The sequence below is a fragment of the Saccopteryx leptura genome, chromosome 4 (genome assembly GCF_036850995.1).
Source record: "Saccopteryx leptura isolate mSacLep1 chromosome 4, mSacLep1_pri_phased_curated, whole genome shotgun sequence".
In the NCBI taxonomy this organism is placed as follows: domain Eukaryota; kingdom Metazoa; phylum Chordata; class Mammalia; order Chiroptera; family Emballonuridae; genus Saccopteryx; species Saccopteryx leptura.
Window position 1 is genome coordinate 210,607,267 of NC_089506.1, and position 18,145 is coordinate 210,625,411.

At 53.3% G+C, this 18,145-nt stretch overlaps 1 protein-coding gene across 4 annotated transcripts in view; it reads left to right on the top strand.

The window, feature by feature from the left end:
- Positions 1 to 18,145, top strand: part of EEF2KMT (eukaryotic elongation factor 2 lysine methyltransferase) — a 22,538-nt gene continuing 4,393 nt past the window's right edge. The window contains exons 1-9 of one of the 4 annotated variants that reach the window (XM_066382669.1): positions 1 to 120; positions 2,437 to 2,496; positions 4,660 to 4,740; positions 5,886 to 5,987; positions 12,656 to 12,789; positions 12,872 to 13,167; positions 14,818 to 14,967; positions 15,973 to 16,018; positions 16,840 to 18,022. In XM_066382669.1, coding sequence (XP_066238766.1) covers positions 25 to 120; positions 2,437 to 2,496; positions 4,660 to 4,740; positions 5,886 to 5,987; positions 12,656 to 12,789; positions 12,872 to 13,167; positions 14,818 to 14,967; positions 15,973 to 16,010 — 957 coding nt within the window. In that variant the 5' untranslated portion in view covers positions 1 to 24 and the 3' untranslated portion in view covers positions 16,011 to 16,018; positions 16,840 to 18,022. Of the gene's footprint in view, positions 121 to 1,436; positions 1,487 to 2,436; positions 2,497 to 4,659; positions 4,741 to 5,885; positions 5,988 to 12,655; positions 12,790 to 12,871; positions 13,168 to 14,817; positions 14,968 to 15,972; positions 16,019 to 16,839; positions 18,023 to 18,145 lie in introns of those variants that run through there. The other 3 variants (XM_066382670.1, XM_066382667.1, XM_066382668.1) reach the window with 3 other exon arrangements.

Here is an 18,145-nt window from a genome sequence, read left to right on the forward strand (position 1 = left end):
GCGAGGCCGCGGCTCCGCCCCGCCATGGCGCCGGAGGAGAGCGCGGAGGCCACGCGCCTGCTGCAGAGTTTTGAGCGCCGCTTCCTGGCGGCGCGGGCGCTGCGCTCCTTCCCTTGGCAGGTGGGCGGCTGGGCGCGCTGAGGGCAAGCGGTAGGTGGCGAAGGACTGGGGAGGGAGGCGCTGCGGGCTCCCTCCCCGCCACGTGATGGCCTCGACTTCCTCGGACGTCAGGCGGCACCTCGGGTCCTCGTCCCGGGGCTGCGCCGTGGCCCGCGCGGGCTGGCGGCGGGGAACAGCGGTGCTCCTGCGCGCCCCGGGAACCCCCACACCCGGCCATCAGCTCCCTCCTCCCCCGGGCCCTTCCCGCCATCGACTGTCCTTAATACTTGAGTCCCACGAACTGAAGGGGGAGAACTGTTTTACTAATAAGAAATCTAAGGCCCAGAGGGGTGCAGTCACTTGCCCAAGGTCACACAGAGGTCTCCCAGTTCCCTTTTCACTTGGGTTTTTTAGGGCCATGGACAGTTCCCAATAATTTTAATGACTATTTTATCCAGTTACCATCCTGGCCATTGAGTACCAGCTGCTGTTGCCCATTTAAACAGCGGCCTCAAGACAGCTGGAGTTCACGTTTCAATGAGCGCAGTGACCACATCGGTCACAAACTCCTTACACAGACAGGCACACACACATGCCTGGGTGTTCTTTTCTGTATCATCAGCATTGGACAAAATCATTTCGGAGGCAGCTTGAGGCTCCTAAGCCTCTGATGGGAGAGACAGGGAGGTACAAGGCTGGCCAGAAAACAGATGCAAAAGGCTTCACCTCCCCTGCCATGGGGATCTGTCATTGTCAATGGTGTGACAGCAGCTTCCTTCTGCCAAGGGGGGCTTCTAATGACACGGCCTCCTTTATAATTCATGTGCCTGCGGTGAGCTCACTGGGGTGACTCAGTTTGGATATGTATTCCCGTCTTCCCCATCTTAAGTGTTGTGTCACGTGTATTTCATTGACATAAACTATTTAGCATTCTGAGACCTCATATCTGGTCAGAAAGGAATATGTACATTTTTTAACCCAAAACTTAAACCTTCATAACAGCACTTATGGAACCCAATTCAATATCAACTAGAATTATTCACAAGAAATGAGTGCATATTCTGTACCAGGACCAACTGAATGTCTACTTAGGCTGGCCCACAACACCCATGTGGTGGGTACCACTACTATCATTGTGTCTGACCACAAAGGTTGTTCATATAGAAAAGAAGCAGGGTGCACCTGTGGAGAGCTCAGACCTGGGAGACAGCCTGCCTCTTTGGAATCATGGCCCAATCCCATACAAGCTGTGTGACCTTGGGCAAGTGACTGCACCCCTCTGGGCCTTAGATTTCTTATTAGTAAAACAGGAGATATAATAATGCTTATTTCATAAGGCCGTTGTCAGGAGCACATGAGAAGTACCTGAGGCAGTGCCTGGCTCATGGTAAGTGGATATAAGTGTCAGCTAGTATTTTTTATTTCATCGCCAAATGTTTACTGAATGACTTTCATGAGCCAGACACCAGGATCAGCAGCATACAGATGAGGCCCTGCTCAGAAGGGAGAGCCAGAGAATAAACACATATATGAATAAGCAAGAAAAGGCCAGGGGATGACAGGGGCTATAAAGTCAATAAAACAAGGAAATGTATCACAAAGTACGGGAGTCAAGGAAGGCCTCCTAGACTGGGAACATGTGGACTGGGACTTGAACAGCAAAGCAGTGGGCTGTGGGAAGTCGTGGGGAGCAGGGAGTAGACAGGTTCTGCTAGGGAGAGCCAGCTGCTGCAAGGAGGCCGGTGTGGCTGGAGTGGGGTGAGCAGGGATGGGATGGGGGTGGTGGCAGATGAGGTGAGAGGCCAGGGCCCGGTCTTCTAGGCCTTTCAGGGTGTGGTAAGTTGCTCTGGAGAAATGAAGTAATTTGCTCATTGTCACACACCAGCCAGGCAGCCTGCCTGAGCTCACCGCCAGGCTGGAGAAGAGAGTACTTAGCTGGGCCTGGCGCTACACGTTTTATATGTCCACCTTAGCTCGGATGTCAAGTCCAAAGCAAGGCCATCAAACACTGATGTCGTGGCTAACTGTAATTCCTGGATGACCAGTTAGTTCAGCCACTGAGCTGGTCTGTGACCCAGGTGAGGCTTAGCAGCCAGGGCTAATGCAAACCAAGGCTGTCTCTCGATATTCTTTCTCCAACTCATCCAGGTGTAACCTGGGACTTGTCAAGGTCAGGCTTTCAGCTGCCTGTGGCTTCCACCTCCAGTTGGCCCCAGGTCCCCGGGGAGAAATCACTTAGCAAGCACTTTGCCAACATGTCCTCTTGCATGTTTAATATTCCTGTGAAAATGCCCTTGAGATTTCTCTCTCTCTCTCTCCCCTTCTGTCTCCAAATAGAGCCTAGAAGAGAAAGTAAGGGACTCGGGTTCTGAGCTGCTGCTGGATGTTTTGCAGAAGGTAAGAATTACAGAGTCACTGGGACGCGTCACCAGCCCCCTGACTTGCCCATGAGGACGTGACGGAAAGTGCAGTGAGTACGTTTATATCCTGTAAAAAGAAAGTGTGTCTGGGTTGTAACACTTCAGAGCACGCCGGCAGCTTGTTTTCTTAGGTGAACATAGCAGAATATAGAGAAGTCGACTTGAAAGGGGGGATCTGGAGGGTGTTTCTTTAAACTGTCCACAGAGAAAACAGATGACAGCGGTGGGAACATCTAGCATTTGCTAGCTGTTCAGAGACCTTCTTCTTTACATTTAAGGAAAAAATAAGGATGCAAGTCTTGCCCATTTGTGTCTCTTTTCTAGATGTAGATGGGCCCCTGCTTTTTGCGGGCGAGTTTTTGATTCTAAGATGCATGCGGGTGAGGGTATATATGGAACCACCACTCTGCCTGGCTGGCCCCAGCCTGCCCCTGGCCGTGTGGATTAAGTGCAGATCACACAGCATCCTGGCTGTCAACCCCCTGAAGGGCCATGAACCCTTCTCAAAACCCAGAGCTATGGACTCTTCCCCTTGAAAAAATGCACCAGAATATGTTTTGCATACAAATTCAAAGGAATCACAGACTCTCCTCTAAACCCATCCAAGCATCGCAGATTAAGAATTCCTGTGTGGCCTGACCTGTGGTGGCGCAGTGGATAAAGCGTCGACCTGGAAATGCTGAGGTCGCCGGTTCAAAACCTTGGGCTTTCCTGGTCAAGGCACATATGGGAGTTGATGCTTCCAGCTCCTCCCCCCTTCTCTGTCTCTTCTCTCTCTCTCTCTCTCTCTCTCTGTCTCTCCCTCTCCTCTCTAAAATGAATAAATAAAATAAAAAAAAACAAAAACGACAAAGTTAAAAAAAAAAAAAAAAAAGAATTCCTGTGTGGAGGGTGAACTAGGAATATCCATCTGACCGCCAGGTGAAGATGGAGCTGTAGGCTTGTGAGACTTCCAAGGCAATCCAGTATCCAGGCTGTGAGCTCTGAGATGCCCAAGGTCATTGTTCATTGTCTTGTGGCCTGCTCTGGCTCTCACCCCACCTAACAGCAGCCATCTAGAGAGCCTCTAAGCAGTGTGTGGATATTTTGTTGCCCTTGGGTAAAATCATGTCCCTCCAGCCAACAGGCCGCCTCATGACCTGGCCCCTACTCTCATTGCTCCTGTCACCCTGCCCTCCTTCCCAGAATGCCAGGCTGTGGCCACCTTGGAACCTGCGTAAGCTGGTTCCCTCTGCCTGGATCTTGCTCCCGCCTGTTCTTTGATTCTTTAGGTTTCCGCTGAACTATCGCCCCTGAGAGCCCCCTCCCCCCCTCCACGTCCCAGACAGAGCCCCCATCTTCCTCTGTCCTGACCATCATAGCTCTCATCACCGTCTGGCTCCGCTCGCCTCCGTGGCCAGGATGTGAGCTCCAGGACAGGTGCCAGTCTTCCTTGTTCCCACCATTTGGACTCTTGCCTCTTCCACGGAGCCAGACCACCCCACACTTGTCCTTACTACAAACTCTAATTCCTGCTGGCTGCCCTCGGAAGGGATGTGTCCTCGTCCATTCCAGCTGCTGTAACAGAGGGCCGGAGACTGACTGGGTGGCTGAGAAACAACAGGAATTTCTTTCCCACAGTTTGGGAGAATGGGAAGTCCAAGATCAACGTGCCAGCAGATTCAGTGTCTGTGAGGGTCTGCTACCTGGTTCACAGAGAGCCAGCTTCTCATTGTGTCCCCAAACGGTGGAAGGCGCAAGGAAGGTCTATGGGGTCTCACTTAAAAGGGCACTGATCCCATTCATGCGGTCTCCACCTTCATGAGCTAATCACCTCCCAAAGGCCGCACCTCATAATACCTTGCATTGGGTGGTAGATTTAACATATGAATTTGGGGAAATACAGACATTCAGTCAATGGCAGGGTATTAGCTTGGATCCATATGCCCAGAACGTGTTGCTGTGATAGAGAATTTCTTTAGGAAAGGACTTATTCTTAAAACTCAGATGTGTGAGGAACACCTGGAGCCAGACCCCTTGTGTCCATACATGTCTTTGCTGAGGGATGGGGTAACTGGGCTTTGCCCTGTGCTCAGTTTAAAGCTCATAGGAGACTTAAGGCCAGGTCTCTCCAGCATCTCACATGTGTCCTTTGTCACAGACCGTGAAACATCCTCTGTGCGTGAAGCATCCACCGTCGGTGAAGTATGCCCGGGGCTTTCTCTCGGAGCTCATCAGAAGGGTCAGTACTGGGCACTGTCTGTCCGGTAGCCAAACAGCGACTGGGACTTGGCTGGCTCTCCAGAAGTGGGCCCTCTGCCCAGCTTTGTCTTTTGGAGCTCAGCTCTATCCCATACCTTTGCCCGCTCTGCAAACCCCGCTATGGCAGGCACTTGGTGGGCAACTGTCCCCTGCTGGTTTCGACCAATGAAAGGCCATGGAGGACGGGAGGAAAGGGAAAGCCAGGGCATTGTTCCCTCTCTGCTTCGAGGGGTCCCCTGTAGTCCTGCACGAGTTCTCATTCCTACCGGGCAGCCTGAGCACCGGAATCCCCACGTTCTCCTTCTGTTCCGCCACCTGAGAGGTCTGGACACTTCCCTGCTGTTGCCAATCGCTGGAGTTCTGCACTGTCCTCGTTGGAGAACATACGTCCTGCAGTGCCTTTAGAACTGGTTCTCCTCACGGCCTTCTCCCCAGTGAACTACCGGGAATGGTGATACAGGATAGATTTTAAGGATGAGCCCAAATTTGCTCAGTTTCACATTAGACTGCACTTCAGAAAGGCGATTCCTCCGGGGCAGACCCCCCGTTGTGTTCAGCCTCTGAATGCAGAGGCCGCTCCGCACCCAGGCTTAGCACACGGACTGATCCCAGCTTCTCCGTTACCTCCATCCCCGGTTCTCGCCAGGAGGAGCATGGCCCCCCGAAGCTGCCCCATCCACTCGGGGGCACAGCACAGGGGTTGCCCCCCCCCCCGAAGCCACACTGAAATGTGGAGTGCTGTTCGGTGCTTGTGCCTGGGCCTACTTAAAAGCACCATTTGTTTTCTGCACCCAGGACATCATGGTCGAAGGGCAGAGCTCTCTGTCCCTGTCCCACGGCAGCTGTCCGGCAATTCCGTGTCTGCTGCCCTAGACGACACCTTACTCACCCTCACCCTCTCTGCACCTATTTGAGATACCCCCAGCCCCCCCCCCCACCAAGTGGATTTTTTCCTACGTCAGACACCCTATATTATGTCAGTCCATCCCAAACTTCCCCTCCAGATTTGGTGAAAATCTTCCAGCCGCTTTTAAAAGTCAGTAAAAGCCAGTAGCCAGGACCTTTGTTTGATTCATGACGGTCAATGTAACACTCTTGCTGAAGCTCTCGCTCCACCCACCCCAGCACGAGGCCGTCCACGAGGAGCCCTTGGACGAGCTGTACGAGGCGATAGCAGAGGCCCTGACGGCCGAGGAGCCCACCCGCTGCCACCGGAGCTATCTGCTGGTAGGAGCCACACGCCTTCCTCACCTGTGAGGCCCCCACCTGATCTATCCGCCTCCCAGCCCTTAATCCCTACAAAAGTAACCACCATCTCCCTTTCAGATTAAACTCCGCGGGTCTGTCGCTGCCCTGTCCAACTCTGGGCACTAGCATTTTGTCTTTTTTTTTTTTTCCAGAGACAGAGAGAGAGTCAGATGGAGGGATAGACAGGGACAGACAGACAGGAACGGAGAGATGAGAAGCATCAATCATTAGTTTTTCATTGTGTGTTGCAACACCTTAGTTGTTCATTGATTGCTTTCTCATATGTGCCTTGACCGCGGGCCTTCAGTAGACCAAGTAAGCCCTTGCTCGAGCCAGGGACCTTGGGTCCAAGCTGGTGAGCTTTGCTCAAACCAGATGAGCCCACGCTAAAGCTGGTGACCTCAGGGGTCTCGAACCCAGGTCTTCCGCATCCCAGTCCAATACTCTATCCACTGCGCCACTGCCTGGTCAGGCTAGCATTTTGTCTTAACTGGGTGTGGCTTGAAGTCTCCCTTCATCCGCGGGAACCCTGCCCCCATCCCAGCTCTTTCTTTTCCTGGCAGGGCCTCCTTGGAACAGTCCTGGGGGTTTGGCCTCGACAGCTTTCCACAGGCTGGCTTTTGGTTGCACACATGCGGTGCTGTTCACCTTGTTCCTCCATTCTGTTTCCGGAAAATTGGTGTCTGAATTCAGAGGTCCACTCAGATTCATGTCTGTTTCATTGCTTTGGTGAGCACACAGTACGGGGTCCCAGGAGGCACATCATGTATGTTTTTCATCCTCTTGATGATGGTGGTTAGGGATGCTCAAAGCTTAGACTCATTCATTCACTGGAGGATGCAAAAGGGTGACTTCCTGATTCTATCATTTTGTTTTCATTGATTAGCTGGAGAAATTTTATAAGGAGGTGCTTCCCTTTACCCACTATTTGGTCACCCACAGGTACAGCTTGTAAAAAAAGCAGGATACAGGCTTGATCTTTTCTTTTCAAGATGGTGAATTGGTTTCCTGTCATCCCCAAAAGGAGTTCAGCCCACGCAAATTATGTCCTTATTGAAGCTCAAAATGTGCTGTTTTGAATCACTTCAAATAAGCTTTTAAGCCCTTTTGACATTACCCTAATCTTTTTTTTTCTTTATTTTTTATCAAGCTTTTCCAGACACATCTTGCGTATTTACTGTCCCAGAGCTGGAATCAGCCATGTCTTCAACAAGCCCTGGTTTCTTTTAGCAGGAAATGGTATTTAGAGATCACACAGTCTGGGCCTTTGGATGCTCATTGCTGCAGTGTAGGCCTTTCCAGTGGACAGACTGAGATATCAGTGGCGATCTATACAGTGGTCCCCCGTCTATCACGGGGTTTAGGTTCCAGAACCCCCCACAATAGGTGAAAATCTGCGAAGTAGCAACCTTATATTTATTCTATTATTTATATATTTTTAAGGCTTTATAAACCTGCCCCACACTCTTAAAAACCTTTCCCACACTTATTAACCTTTCCCACACTCTTATAAACACTTCCTATGCTCTTAAACACTTTCTACACCAGGGGTCGGGAACCTATGGCCCACGAGCCAGATGTGGCTCTTTTGATGGCTGCATCTGGCTTGCAGACAGATCTTTAATAAAAAAAAAATAACATTAAAAATATAAAACATTGCCCTGGCCGGTTGGCTCAGCGGTAGAGCATCGGCCTAGCGTGCGGAGGACCCGGGTTCGATTCCCGGCCAGGGCACACAGGAGAAGCGCCCATTTGCTTCTCCACCCCTCCGCCGCGCTTTCCTCTCTGTCTCTCTCTTCCCCTCCCGCAGCCAAGGCTCCATTGGAGCAAAGATGGCCCGGGCGCTGGGGATGGCTCTGTGGCCTCTGCCTCAGGCGCTAGAGTGGCTCTGGTCGCAATATGGCGACGCCCAGGATGGGCAGAGCGTCGCCCCTGGTGGGCGTGCTGGGTGGATCCCGGTCGGGCGCATGCGGGAGTCTGTCCGACTGTCTCTCCCCGTTTCCAGCTTCAGAAAAATGAAAATATATATATATATATATATAAAACATTCTCATGTATTACAATCCATTCATTTCCTACCGCTCATGTTCATGGTTGCGGGTGGCTAGAGCCAATCACAGCTGTCCTCCGGGACAACACCAAATTTTTATTGGATAATGCCTAACGTACACGGGTCATTGTATGGCTCTCATGGAATTACATTTTAAAATATGTGGCGTTCATGGCTCTCTCAGCCAAAAAAGGTTCCCGACCCCTGTTCTACACTCTTAAACCTACATAATTTTAACAATATATTAAATTCTATATGGGTACTCACCAGTGAATACTAGTATGTTTAATTAATATTTTTATATTGTTTTCAATTTTTTAGGCTAGAAAATGCTGTTTTACCACAAAAATAGTTAAAGTAATAAATATATAAAAATACCTATATACTGCAAAATCCCACAATATAGGGAAAAATCCGCAATACAAAATTAGATATACTATGTATACTTTTTAAGATAGAATACTTTGAGTCCATATTGATGTTTCTGTGTCAAAATCAGAACTGCAGTGTTTCACTGAACCTCTTTACAATGCATCTGTTTCTCCTTTCTCCTACACTGGAAATTCTGGTTCTCAAAACACAGGGGACAGTGTTAGGATAGCCCCCAACCACATGTTTGCTCTATCCCATAATACTCGTGCAGCTGCCTCAGAACAATAGTGCTAATCCTAACCACCAATTATGGTTACTGAAACAATGTAAATTTTTTACATATACTCTCCCCATTCTCCCTCGTTTTGTTTGTTGCCATAGTATAACTACATTGTTATCATAAAGGCATTACATAGTATTACCACAAACTGAGCAGTTTAAAGCAACATCAATTGTTGTATCACCTTCCAGTTCTGTAGGTCAGAAGTCTGGTGGGCTCAGAGGGTTTCTCCTACTTGAGTCTCACAGGCCTGAAGTCGAGGTGTCAGCAGGGCTGGGCCCTAGAGGAGAACCTGCTTCCAGGCTCATGCACGTCTTGGACACAATTTCATTTCCTGCGGCTCTTTCCTTTCTAGCTCTTGGCTGGGGGCTGTTCTCAGTTTCCCAAGGCCGCCCCCTGTTCCCTGACTCATGGGCCCTTCACGTTCAAAGCCAGCAACAGTGGGTCAAGTTCCTCTTGCAATTCAAATCTCTCTTGCCCCTTTTCTTCTACGTATCTCTGTCTTCAGCCAGGGGAAAATGCCCTCCTTTTAAGGGCTCAGATGATGAAATTGCTCCCACCCTGATAATCCAGGATAATTTCTCCATCTCACGTTCTGCAACCTTAAGCATATCTGCAGAACCCCTTTGCCGTGTAACAAAACACAGTCACGGGGTCCAGGGGTTAGGCCATAGGCATTATTGACCTAGCACACATTCCACAGTCTCTTCCTTTCCAATCTGTGTGTTCTCAGAGCTCAATCTACATGTTGATGTCTCGCTAGCCATTTTGGTTGAAGTTCATTCCTTGGTAGACTCTTTAAGAAGGGTTCTGGGATTGACCTTCCCGGAGTTCTTATGTGTTGACGACATTCATACTTGAATTCTGGCTCACATTTTCTCTCCTGGAGTCCCTTAAATATGTTTCTCCATTTTCTTTGGCATAAAGCATTGTTGTGGAAAAGCCTGATGATACTTTAATTTTCTCTCCCTTTTATGCTGCAGGCCCTTTTCCTTAGATGGCCAAAGGGTTTTCTTTCTTTGAAGTTCAGTGATTTTGCCAGACTGTGTCTCGAGGTTGATTTTTCTGGGCTGGTGCAGTGTAGGTAGGAACTCCTTCAGTAGTATTTCAAATCTTTTTTTTGTTTTTTCGTGAATACTTTCTAGAATTATAATTTATAGCATTTGTTCTTTGCTTTTGTTTTTCATTTAAAAGTACCTTAAAAAATGGGTGACTTTAACAAAATTAATTCATCATTCTGTCAGTTTTGGAAGCGATACCTCCAAAACCAAGGTGTCGGCGGGGCTGCGACGGGCGGCGTGTTCCAGGCCTTGCTTGCAGACGGCGTCTCCTCCCTGCATCTCTCCACGTCACTGTCCCTCTGCAGTGTTCCTGGGGCCCGGTTCCCTCTCCTCATTCGGGTGCAGTTATACTGGATTAGGGTCCACCCCGATGGCATTATGTTAACTACATTCCCTCTGTGATGACCCCATCTCCAAATAAGGTCACACTCAGAGGTACAGTACTAGGGGTTAAGACTTCAGAATATGAATTTGGGGGGATAGCAGGGGGCATATCTTCATTTCTTTTCTATTTTTAAAAATCACTTCACGGCCCTGGCCGGTTGGCTCAGCGGTAGAGCGTCGGCCTGGCGTGCGGGGGACCCGGGTTCGATTCCCGGCCAGGGCACATAGGAGAAGCGCCCATTTGCTTCTCCACCCCACCCCCTCCTTCCTCTCTGTCTGTCTCTTCCCCTCCCGCAGCCAAGGCTCCATTGGAGCAAAGATGGCCCGGGCGCTGGGGATGGCTCCTTGGCCTCTGCCCCAGGCGCTAGAGTGGCTCTGGTCGCGGCAGAGCGACGCCCCGGAGGGGCAGAGCATCGCCCCCTGGTGGGCAGAGCGTCACCCCCTGGTGGGCGTGCCGGGTGGATCCCGGTTGGGTGCATGCAGGAGTCTGTCTGACTGTCTCTCCCCGTTTCCAGCTTCAGAAAAATACAAAAAAAATAATAAAAAAAATAAAAAATAATAATAATAAAATAAAAATCACTTCCTATTTCTCTTTACTTTATATTTTGTTTTGTTTTGTTTTCATTCTCATGGTCCTTCTGGTAGTCTTTATTTCTGAAATGCCGTCTTCTATTATTGTCACACGTATCTGAGTGTTTCTGGTCGCCATCAGGCCTCGTCCTGGGCTCGTCACACCCCCCGTGACTCGGGGGTCAAGTTCCCTCCTAGGTGTTCTCGCTGTTCTGGGCCGGCCCCTGCATTCCCGGTGAAGCCTGTCTGCTCTGTGTTCCGCTGTGCTTGGGTCTGCCACCTGCCCCACTGTGTCCCTTTTCTGTCTCCAGACACATTGAGCCTGACGGTTGTCTGTTTGTGGTTTTCCCTGACCTGTTGATATTTTCAGGTTCACAGATACTGTGCTGTCAGTGTTGCCCCTATCTCGCTGCTCTGTCTCTTCTTATGTGGGATTCAGGAAGATCCAAAACTACACTGCAGCCATCGTCCCCAGATTCCCCTGGGTGATCCCCCTGATGTAAGAGATCAGATCAGATCATGCTGCTCACCTGCTCATTAGCCACCAGAGGCTACTCTTTGCACTGACTCACTCCTCATTCCTTTTGTGGTCTGTGAGACCCTCCATGCCCCAGCCTTTCTCTCTTGTCTGGTTCCTCCTACTCTCCCTGTGCTCCAGACCCCTGGTCTTCTTTCTCTTCCTTGAACTCACTAACTGCAGTGCTGCCTCAGAGCCTTTGCACTTGCTCTGCCTAGAATGCTCTCCCCCCAAACCCGCACATGCCTCACTTCTCCTTTTCACCCAGATCTCAGCTCGTGTGTCACCTCCTCAAAAAGGCTGTCCCTGACCAATCCATCTGAAACCTCCCCTTCCCATCCCTAGTCTCTGTTACTGTATGGTCTCTTTCTGTCTTCTTCATGGCACTGGATAACTGTGTGAAATTATCTTATTTGTTTATTATAGTTTGTATCCCTTTCTGGCACATAAGTTCCATAAGAACAGAAAATGAGTTCTTCTTATCACGGCTGAATCCCCAGTACCCATAGTAGTTGCTCGGGGAAAATGTGATGATGAATGAGTAGACGGATGAGCGAATGACTGCTCACACTCCAGAGACTTGAACCCTCTGCGTGAGTCTTGGAAGCTCAGAGCCAGCCAGGACGCCGCCCCTGGGTGATTTATGTTGGGGGTGGCATTCTCAGCAGCCCGGGTTGGACAGCACACTTCAGGACTGGATGTTTCAGGAAGCACATTCCAGCAAGCCAAGCGTGGGCCCCCCACCACCTACTTTGGGAATGGGAATGGCAGGAAACTCCAAAGGCCAGAGAAGTCCCCAGCCCCAAATGTCAGGTTGAACTCAGGAAGCCCCCACGCACTGCGATTTTTCACACATGGCTCATGACACCAGAGTGTGGTAACTTTGTCGTTGTTTATAATTATAGATTCCCAGAAAGTGCAAAAATAGCACAGAGGGGTCCTGGCTTTGCCCAGTAGAAACATCGGGCACTCACGCAGGGTCACAGCCAGGGCCCTGCCATTGGCGCAGTGTGTGTGTGTGTGTAATGTTGCCCCACTTATCACACGTGCAGACGCGCACAAACACCAAGCTGCTCTGTCACTGCAAAGGCCTCCCTCAGGCCACCCCTTTATAGCCGCACCCCCCGCTGTCCCCATCCCCACGATTCTGTAATATTGAGAAGGGTAGATACATGGAATCACAGCGTATGCAACCTTCTGAGACTGGCTCTCTTTGCTCAACATAACACCCCTGTACTCCGTCCAGGGTGGTGCGTGCATCAACAGGGTGTTCTTTTTTTACTGCTGTGTAGTATTCCATGGCACAGACGTACCAGTTTGTTTAGCCAGCCACCTGTTGTGATTCTTTTCTCTTTAACGCCAGCTCCTTGTCCTCTGGTGACTGGGCTGTTCTCTCCCCCTGTCCCCATCCAGCCTTCCGGGGACTCCATCACACTCTCTGAGAGCCCAGCCATCATCTCCCACGGCACCACCGGCCTGGTCACGTGGAACGCAGCGCTCTACCTTGCAGAATGGGCCATAGAGAACCCAGAGGCCTTCACCCACAGGTGACCTCGGGGCGCAGGGCAGGGCGCCGAGGCGGGTGTGCCCCGGCGCAGTGGCGGACACACGTCCCCTTCTCTCTCTCAGAACTGTCTTAGAGCTCGGCAGTGGAGCCGGCCTCACAGGCCTGGCCATTTGCAAGGTGTGCCGTCCTAGAGCGTATGTCTTCAGTGACTGCCACAGCCGTGTCCTCGAGCAGCTTAGAGGGAACGTCCTTCTCAACGGCCTCTTGTTGGAGCCAGATGCCACCAGCACTGCGCAGCACCCAGGACACAACACCCAGAACTCAGAGAGCCCCAGGGTGACAGTGGCACGGCTGGACTGGGACACTGTGACGGCCCCTCAGCTCGCCGCCTTCCAGCCAGATGTCGTCATCGCCGCAGGTACCACTCAGCCCCAGCCACGGGGGCCGTAGCTTCCCTGTGGCTCCACCCAGCTCTCGGTTCGAGGAAGGGGACCAGGGGACCGTGCACCCTGGGGGATAATGATGAGACTTCTAGAAGGGTCACTGTGAGCACAGAGTGTACCCCTTGGGTGTCCTAAAGCCACAGTCCTCCCATGTGAGAAAATGGCCACACGCACCCACTGCAGTGGTTCCATCAGACAAATGAACCCGGCTCTGCCCAGCAAGGCCCGTGCCCCGCTCTGCAGAACCCGGCTCCGCCCAGCAGGGCCCGCGCCCCACGCTGCAGAGCCCGGCTCCGCCCAGCACGGCCCGCGCCCCACGCTGCAGAGCCCGGCTCAGCACAGCCCGTGCCCCACGCTGCAGAGCCCGGCTCTGCCCAGCACGGCCCGCGCCCCACGCTGCAGAGAGCCCGGCTCTGCCCAGCAGGGCCCGCGCCCCACGCTGCAGAGAGCCCGGCTCCGCCCAGCAGGGCCCGCGCCCCACGCTGCAGAGAGCCCGGCTCTGCCCAGCAGGGCCCGCGCCCCACGCTGCAGAGAGCCCGGCTCTGCCCAGCAGGGCCCGCGCCCCACGCTGCAGAGCCCGGCTCCGCCCTGCAGGGCCCGCGCCCCACGCTGCAGAGCCCGGCTCCGCCCAGCAGGGCCCGCGCCCCACGCTGCAGAGCCCGGCTCCGCCCAGCAGGGCCCGCGCCCCACGCTGCAGAGAGCCCGGCCCTGCCCAGCACGGCCCGCGCCCCACGCTGCAGAGAGCCCGGCTCTGCCCAGCAGGGCCCGCGCCCCACGCTGCAGAGCCCGGCTCCGCCCTGCAAGGCCCGCGCCCCACGCTGCAGAGAGCCCGGCTCTGCCCAGCAGGGCCCGCGCCCCACGCTGCAGAGAGCCCGGCTCTGCCCAGCAAGTTCCCGCGCCCCACGCTGCAGAGAGCCCGGCTCTGCCCAGCAGGGCCCGCGCCCCACGCTGCAGAGCCCGGCTCCGCCCTGCAAGGCCCGCGCCCCACGCTGCAGAGAGCCCGACTCCGCCCTGCAGGGCCCGCGCCCCACGCTGCAGAGAGCCCGGCTCTGCCCAGCAGGACCCGCGCCCCACGCTGCAGAGCCCGGCTCTGCCCAGCAGGGCCCGCGCCCCACGCTGCAGAGAGCCCGGCTCCGCCCTGCAGGGCCCGCGCCCCACGCTGCAGAGCCCGGCTCTGCCCAGCACGGCCCGCGCCCCACGCTGCAGAGCCCGGCCCTGCCCAGCACGGCCCGTGCCCCACGCTGCAGAGCCCGGCTCTGCCCAGCACGGCCCGCGCCCCACGCTGCAGAGAGCCCGGCTCTGCCCAGCAAGGCCCGCGCCCCACGCTGCGGAGAGCCAAGCGGCAGCACCAGAACCCGGAAGGCTGACGCAGACTCGGTTTGCTTTATTAAGCGTCTTCTAAATAGGCCATAGGCAAAGAATTGATTTGTTTTAAAGGAAAAAGATTTTTCGTTGTTACATTTCAGCTGCTTTTATTCTCTCCGAAGGACTTTCTTTTTTACCCACGTAATTTTCTCTCCATCTGCCAGACCTGCTCCTTTCCCGGCCCTCGCCCCCTGCCGAGGTTGGCACCCCGGCCCTCCGTCCTGAGGCCTGGGTCGGTAACCTGGGTCTCTCCCCTGCAGACGTGCTGTACTGCCCAGAAACCACCCTCTCCCTGGTCCGAGCCCTGCAGCGGCTCTCTGACTGCCGCGAGGACCAGCGGGCCCCCGACGCCTACGTCGCCTTCACCGTCCGCAACCCCGAGACGTGCCAGCTGTTCACCACCAAGCTGGGTGAGTCCCGGGACCCCGGGCTGGGCTGTTGTTTGAGGGGCCATCCAGGCCTGCAGGGCCCCTGTGCTGGCCCCACACAGGACACCGGTGCAGCAGACATCAGAGAAGGAAAACGGGGCCCCCGAGGATAAATCAGTAAGCCTCAGGGCTTGGCTGCTGACTCCCGCCCTGAAGGTCAACGGAGGGGGCAGGGTGGAGCGTGGGCTCTGCCTAACAGAGGCAGGAGGCAGCTCACATCGCGATCCTGGAGGGCCGAGGCCAGCAGCCCCACGTGTGTGTGCGGAGCAGGCTTCAAGAGCCTTTTGGCCTGTGTCATTGTGAAGTGGAAGGGGTGGCGGGTGCCAGTGTGTGTGGGAGGAGGTTCAGGCCACATGGAGGCAGACACAGGCTGTGGAGGTGGGTCCCAGCACACCCGCCTCCGGGTCTCCAGTACAATGGAACCATCACGGGAACCCCCAGGAAACGGCAGCTGCTGTTCCTGGCTTAGGCACCCAGGAAATGGAAGAACAGGGGTGAGATGGAAGAAATAGAGGAGGAGGAGGACTGCCATTTACGGCCTGAACTGGCGTTGCTGCGGCCAGGCACTGTCCTCAGACCTGACAAAGGCCAGCCCCTCTATAGCTAGGAGTGCTGTGGCGTCATCCTGGGGTCACTCAGGGATCCACTGGGGTGTAGGAAGGCCAAGGACTGGAGGCAGCGGCCAGCTCCCGCTCTCCATCCCAGCCCCCGCCCCACGACCGCTGCGCTGCAGTCCCCACATGCCAGGCCCAACCAGGGTTTCCAAACCTGGCAGCAGTGTAGAACCCGTTGGCCCCACAACCACCCCCAGTAAAGCCCCACCTGCCGCAGCCCCCGCTAACACACAGACCACCCAACGCCCGCCCACGTGCCCACGCCCCATCGCGGAATGCTGTGCGCCTCAGACAAGACAGAAGTCCTTCAGATGGGGGGAAATATCTACGATATACTTTTTAACTTAGTTAATATAAAGTATATTCGTTTTAGGTGTACTCCCTGTGGTTAGACATTTGTGTAAGTTATGATCGCCCTGGTAAGTCTCATACCCACCTGACAGCATACCAGTTATTACAGTGAGTGCCCGTGTCCCCCACGCTGCACCTGGCATCCCCGCGACCGTTCAGCGCCCAGCACTCTGTACTTCTCACTCCCTTCGCCACTTCACCCAGCCTCCCTCCCAGCTGGCAACTGTCAAAATCCACAGTATAGTTTAAGTGAAGAAAGCGAAGTGTCAAACAGCATATATAGTATAAGCCAATTTTAATTTTAAAAAATAATCACTTTTATGTTTATATTCATCTGAGCAGAAATCTGGAAGAATATACACTAGTTAACAGTGCTTATACTTGGACAGCAGGATTATAGATACTCCTACACGTCTATGTCCCATATTTCCTTTATAATGTTAATTTTTCCTTCGTAAAAAGCTGATGATAAAATGGGCCTCGCCAAGGGCTCTTCAGACATCCGCGCTTACAAAGGGGACAGGAGCCCCTTCAGATGCATGAGGAGGCCCCGGGGTGAGCAGTCAGGCAGAACAGGCTCACGTCTTAGCTCCACCCAAGCTACACCTGGTGACAGGGTGGGGGACAGGTGCAGAGAGCCACAGGGAACCAAGACAGGCTGTGACCTTCCTGGGATGGGCATGGCCCAACGGACAGAGGCAGCAAACCTGCCTGTTGGAGCTGTTTAAAAACATGATTGCTGGTCCTGCCCCTGGAGGCCGATTCTAGGTGTCTGGATGGGGCCTGCTTTGTCCAGCCTCCCCCCAGGCCTGTCCTGCAGCCCTGCCCCGGAGGGTGAGGCCCTGTCCCCAAACCCCACCATCCTGAGACACAAATGCTCTGTTTCCAGGCCAGGCTGGGATCTCATGGGAAGCGGTGCCTCGTCACAACCAGAAACTATTTCCCTATGAAGAGAACTCGGAGATGGCAATTCTGAGACTAATGCTGTAGGTTTACAAACATTTTTGAAAACGACCATGAAAATTAAATCACCTGGGAGGGACTTTTAAGTGGGAAAGGTGATAAAACTTTCACTGGGCTTAAATGTTTGAAGAATGTTAAATCCTGAATCAGGAATCACAGATGATGTTCTGATAAAATAGAAACTGCTCAGGTGTGGGATGCCCGTTCCTATCAGCATTTCCTGGTTGTTAAGCAAACCACAAATCAGAAATGAACATTCTGGCTCAGAGATGAGCATTCCATATGTGCAAAAGCACAGGTATCGCGCTTGTCTTCCCCCGTCCTGGGCACACGTCCCTCATAAAGCCAACCCCGAGATGCACATGACATGTCTCCGCTTACAGCATGGTGGCTGCAGTGCCTGTTTCAAGGCAGGAATGAAAATATTAGGGACACGGCAGAGCAGACCCTAAGAAAGGCAGACACTGGAAGACAAAAACAGGGAGGAGATGTTGAATAGGCCACAGGCAAATAACAAAAAAGTAATGACCTGGGGGAAGGAAAAGACACAAAGAGGAGAGAAGAGAGGAGTAACTGGGCTTCCAAAGAAGAAACCAGGCTGGGCCACAAATCCCTGGGCATTACAACAACGTCATTCCAATCCCAGCACTGCCGCTTCTGCCTGTCTGGGGAGCCCATCGCTGGCTGTCTAGTTGTGCCGGACCACCACACCCCCTGTACTACAAAGGTCACGTCAGCCTCACAGGCGGAGCGACGGAAGCTCCCTCCTGAAGTGTGGGGTGCGAGGCAGACACCTCCTCTCGGCTGCAGTGCTCTGTAAAATCCATCACAGAATCTCTCCCCCGCCGAACGGCCCAACACCCAAACCCTTCCACCCTCGAGACCACGTGAAGAGCAGTGAAATGGTTTTTCAGAGATTTCCTTTGACAGTGGACACTGGGAGCTAGCACGTCCCTTGGTGAACAAGCTCCTCCATCTTACTGAAAATTCCATGTGTGGCCCTCTGGTTTGAGATTCCTCCTCCATTTCTGATACGTGTTAATACTGGCGACTGTGATTGCCCGATGCATACAAGGCTTCGCGAGAGATGGGCTGTCTGGGGGTGTTTAGATCGTTCTCCAAAAAAACTGGCTACAGGAAGTGATGGGACTTCCACCAGATTGTGTGTGGAGCGGACCTCCCACACGGGAGGCAGAGAGAGAGAGAGAGAGAGAGAGAGAGAGAGAGAGAGA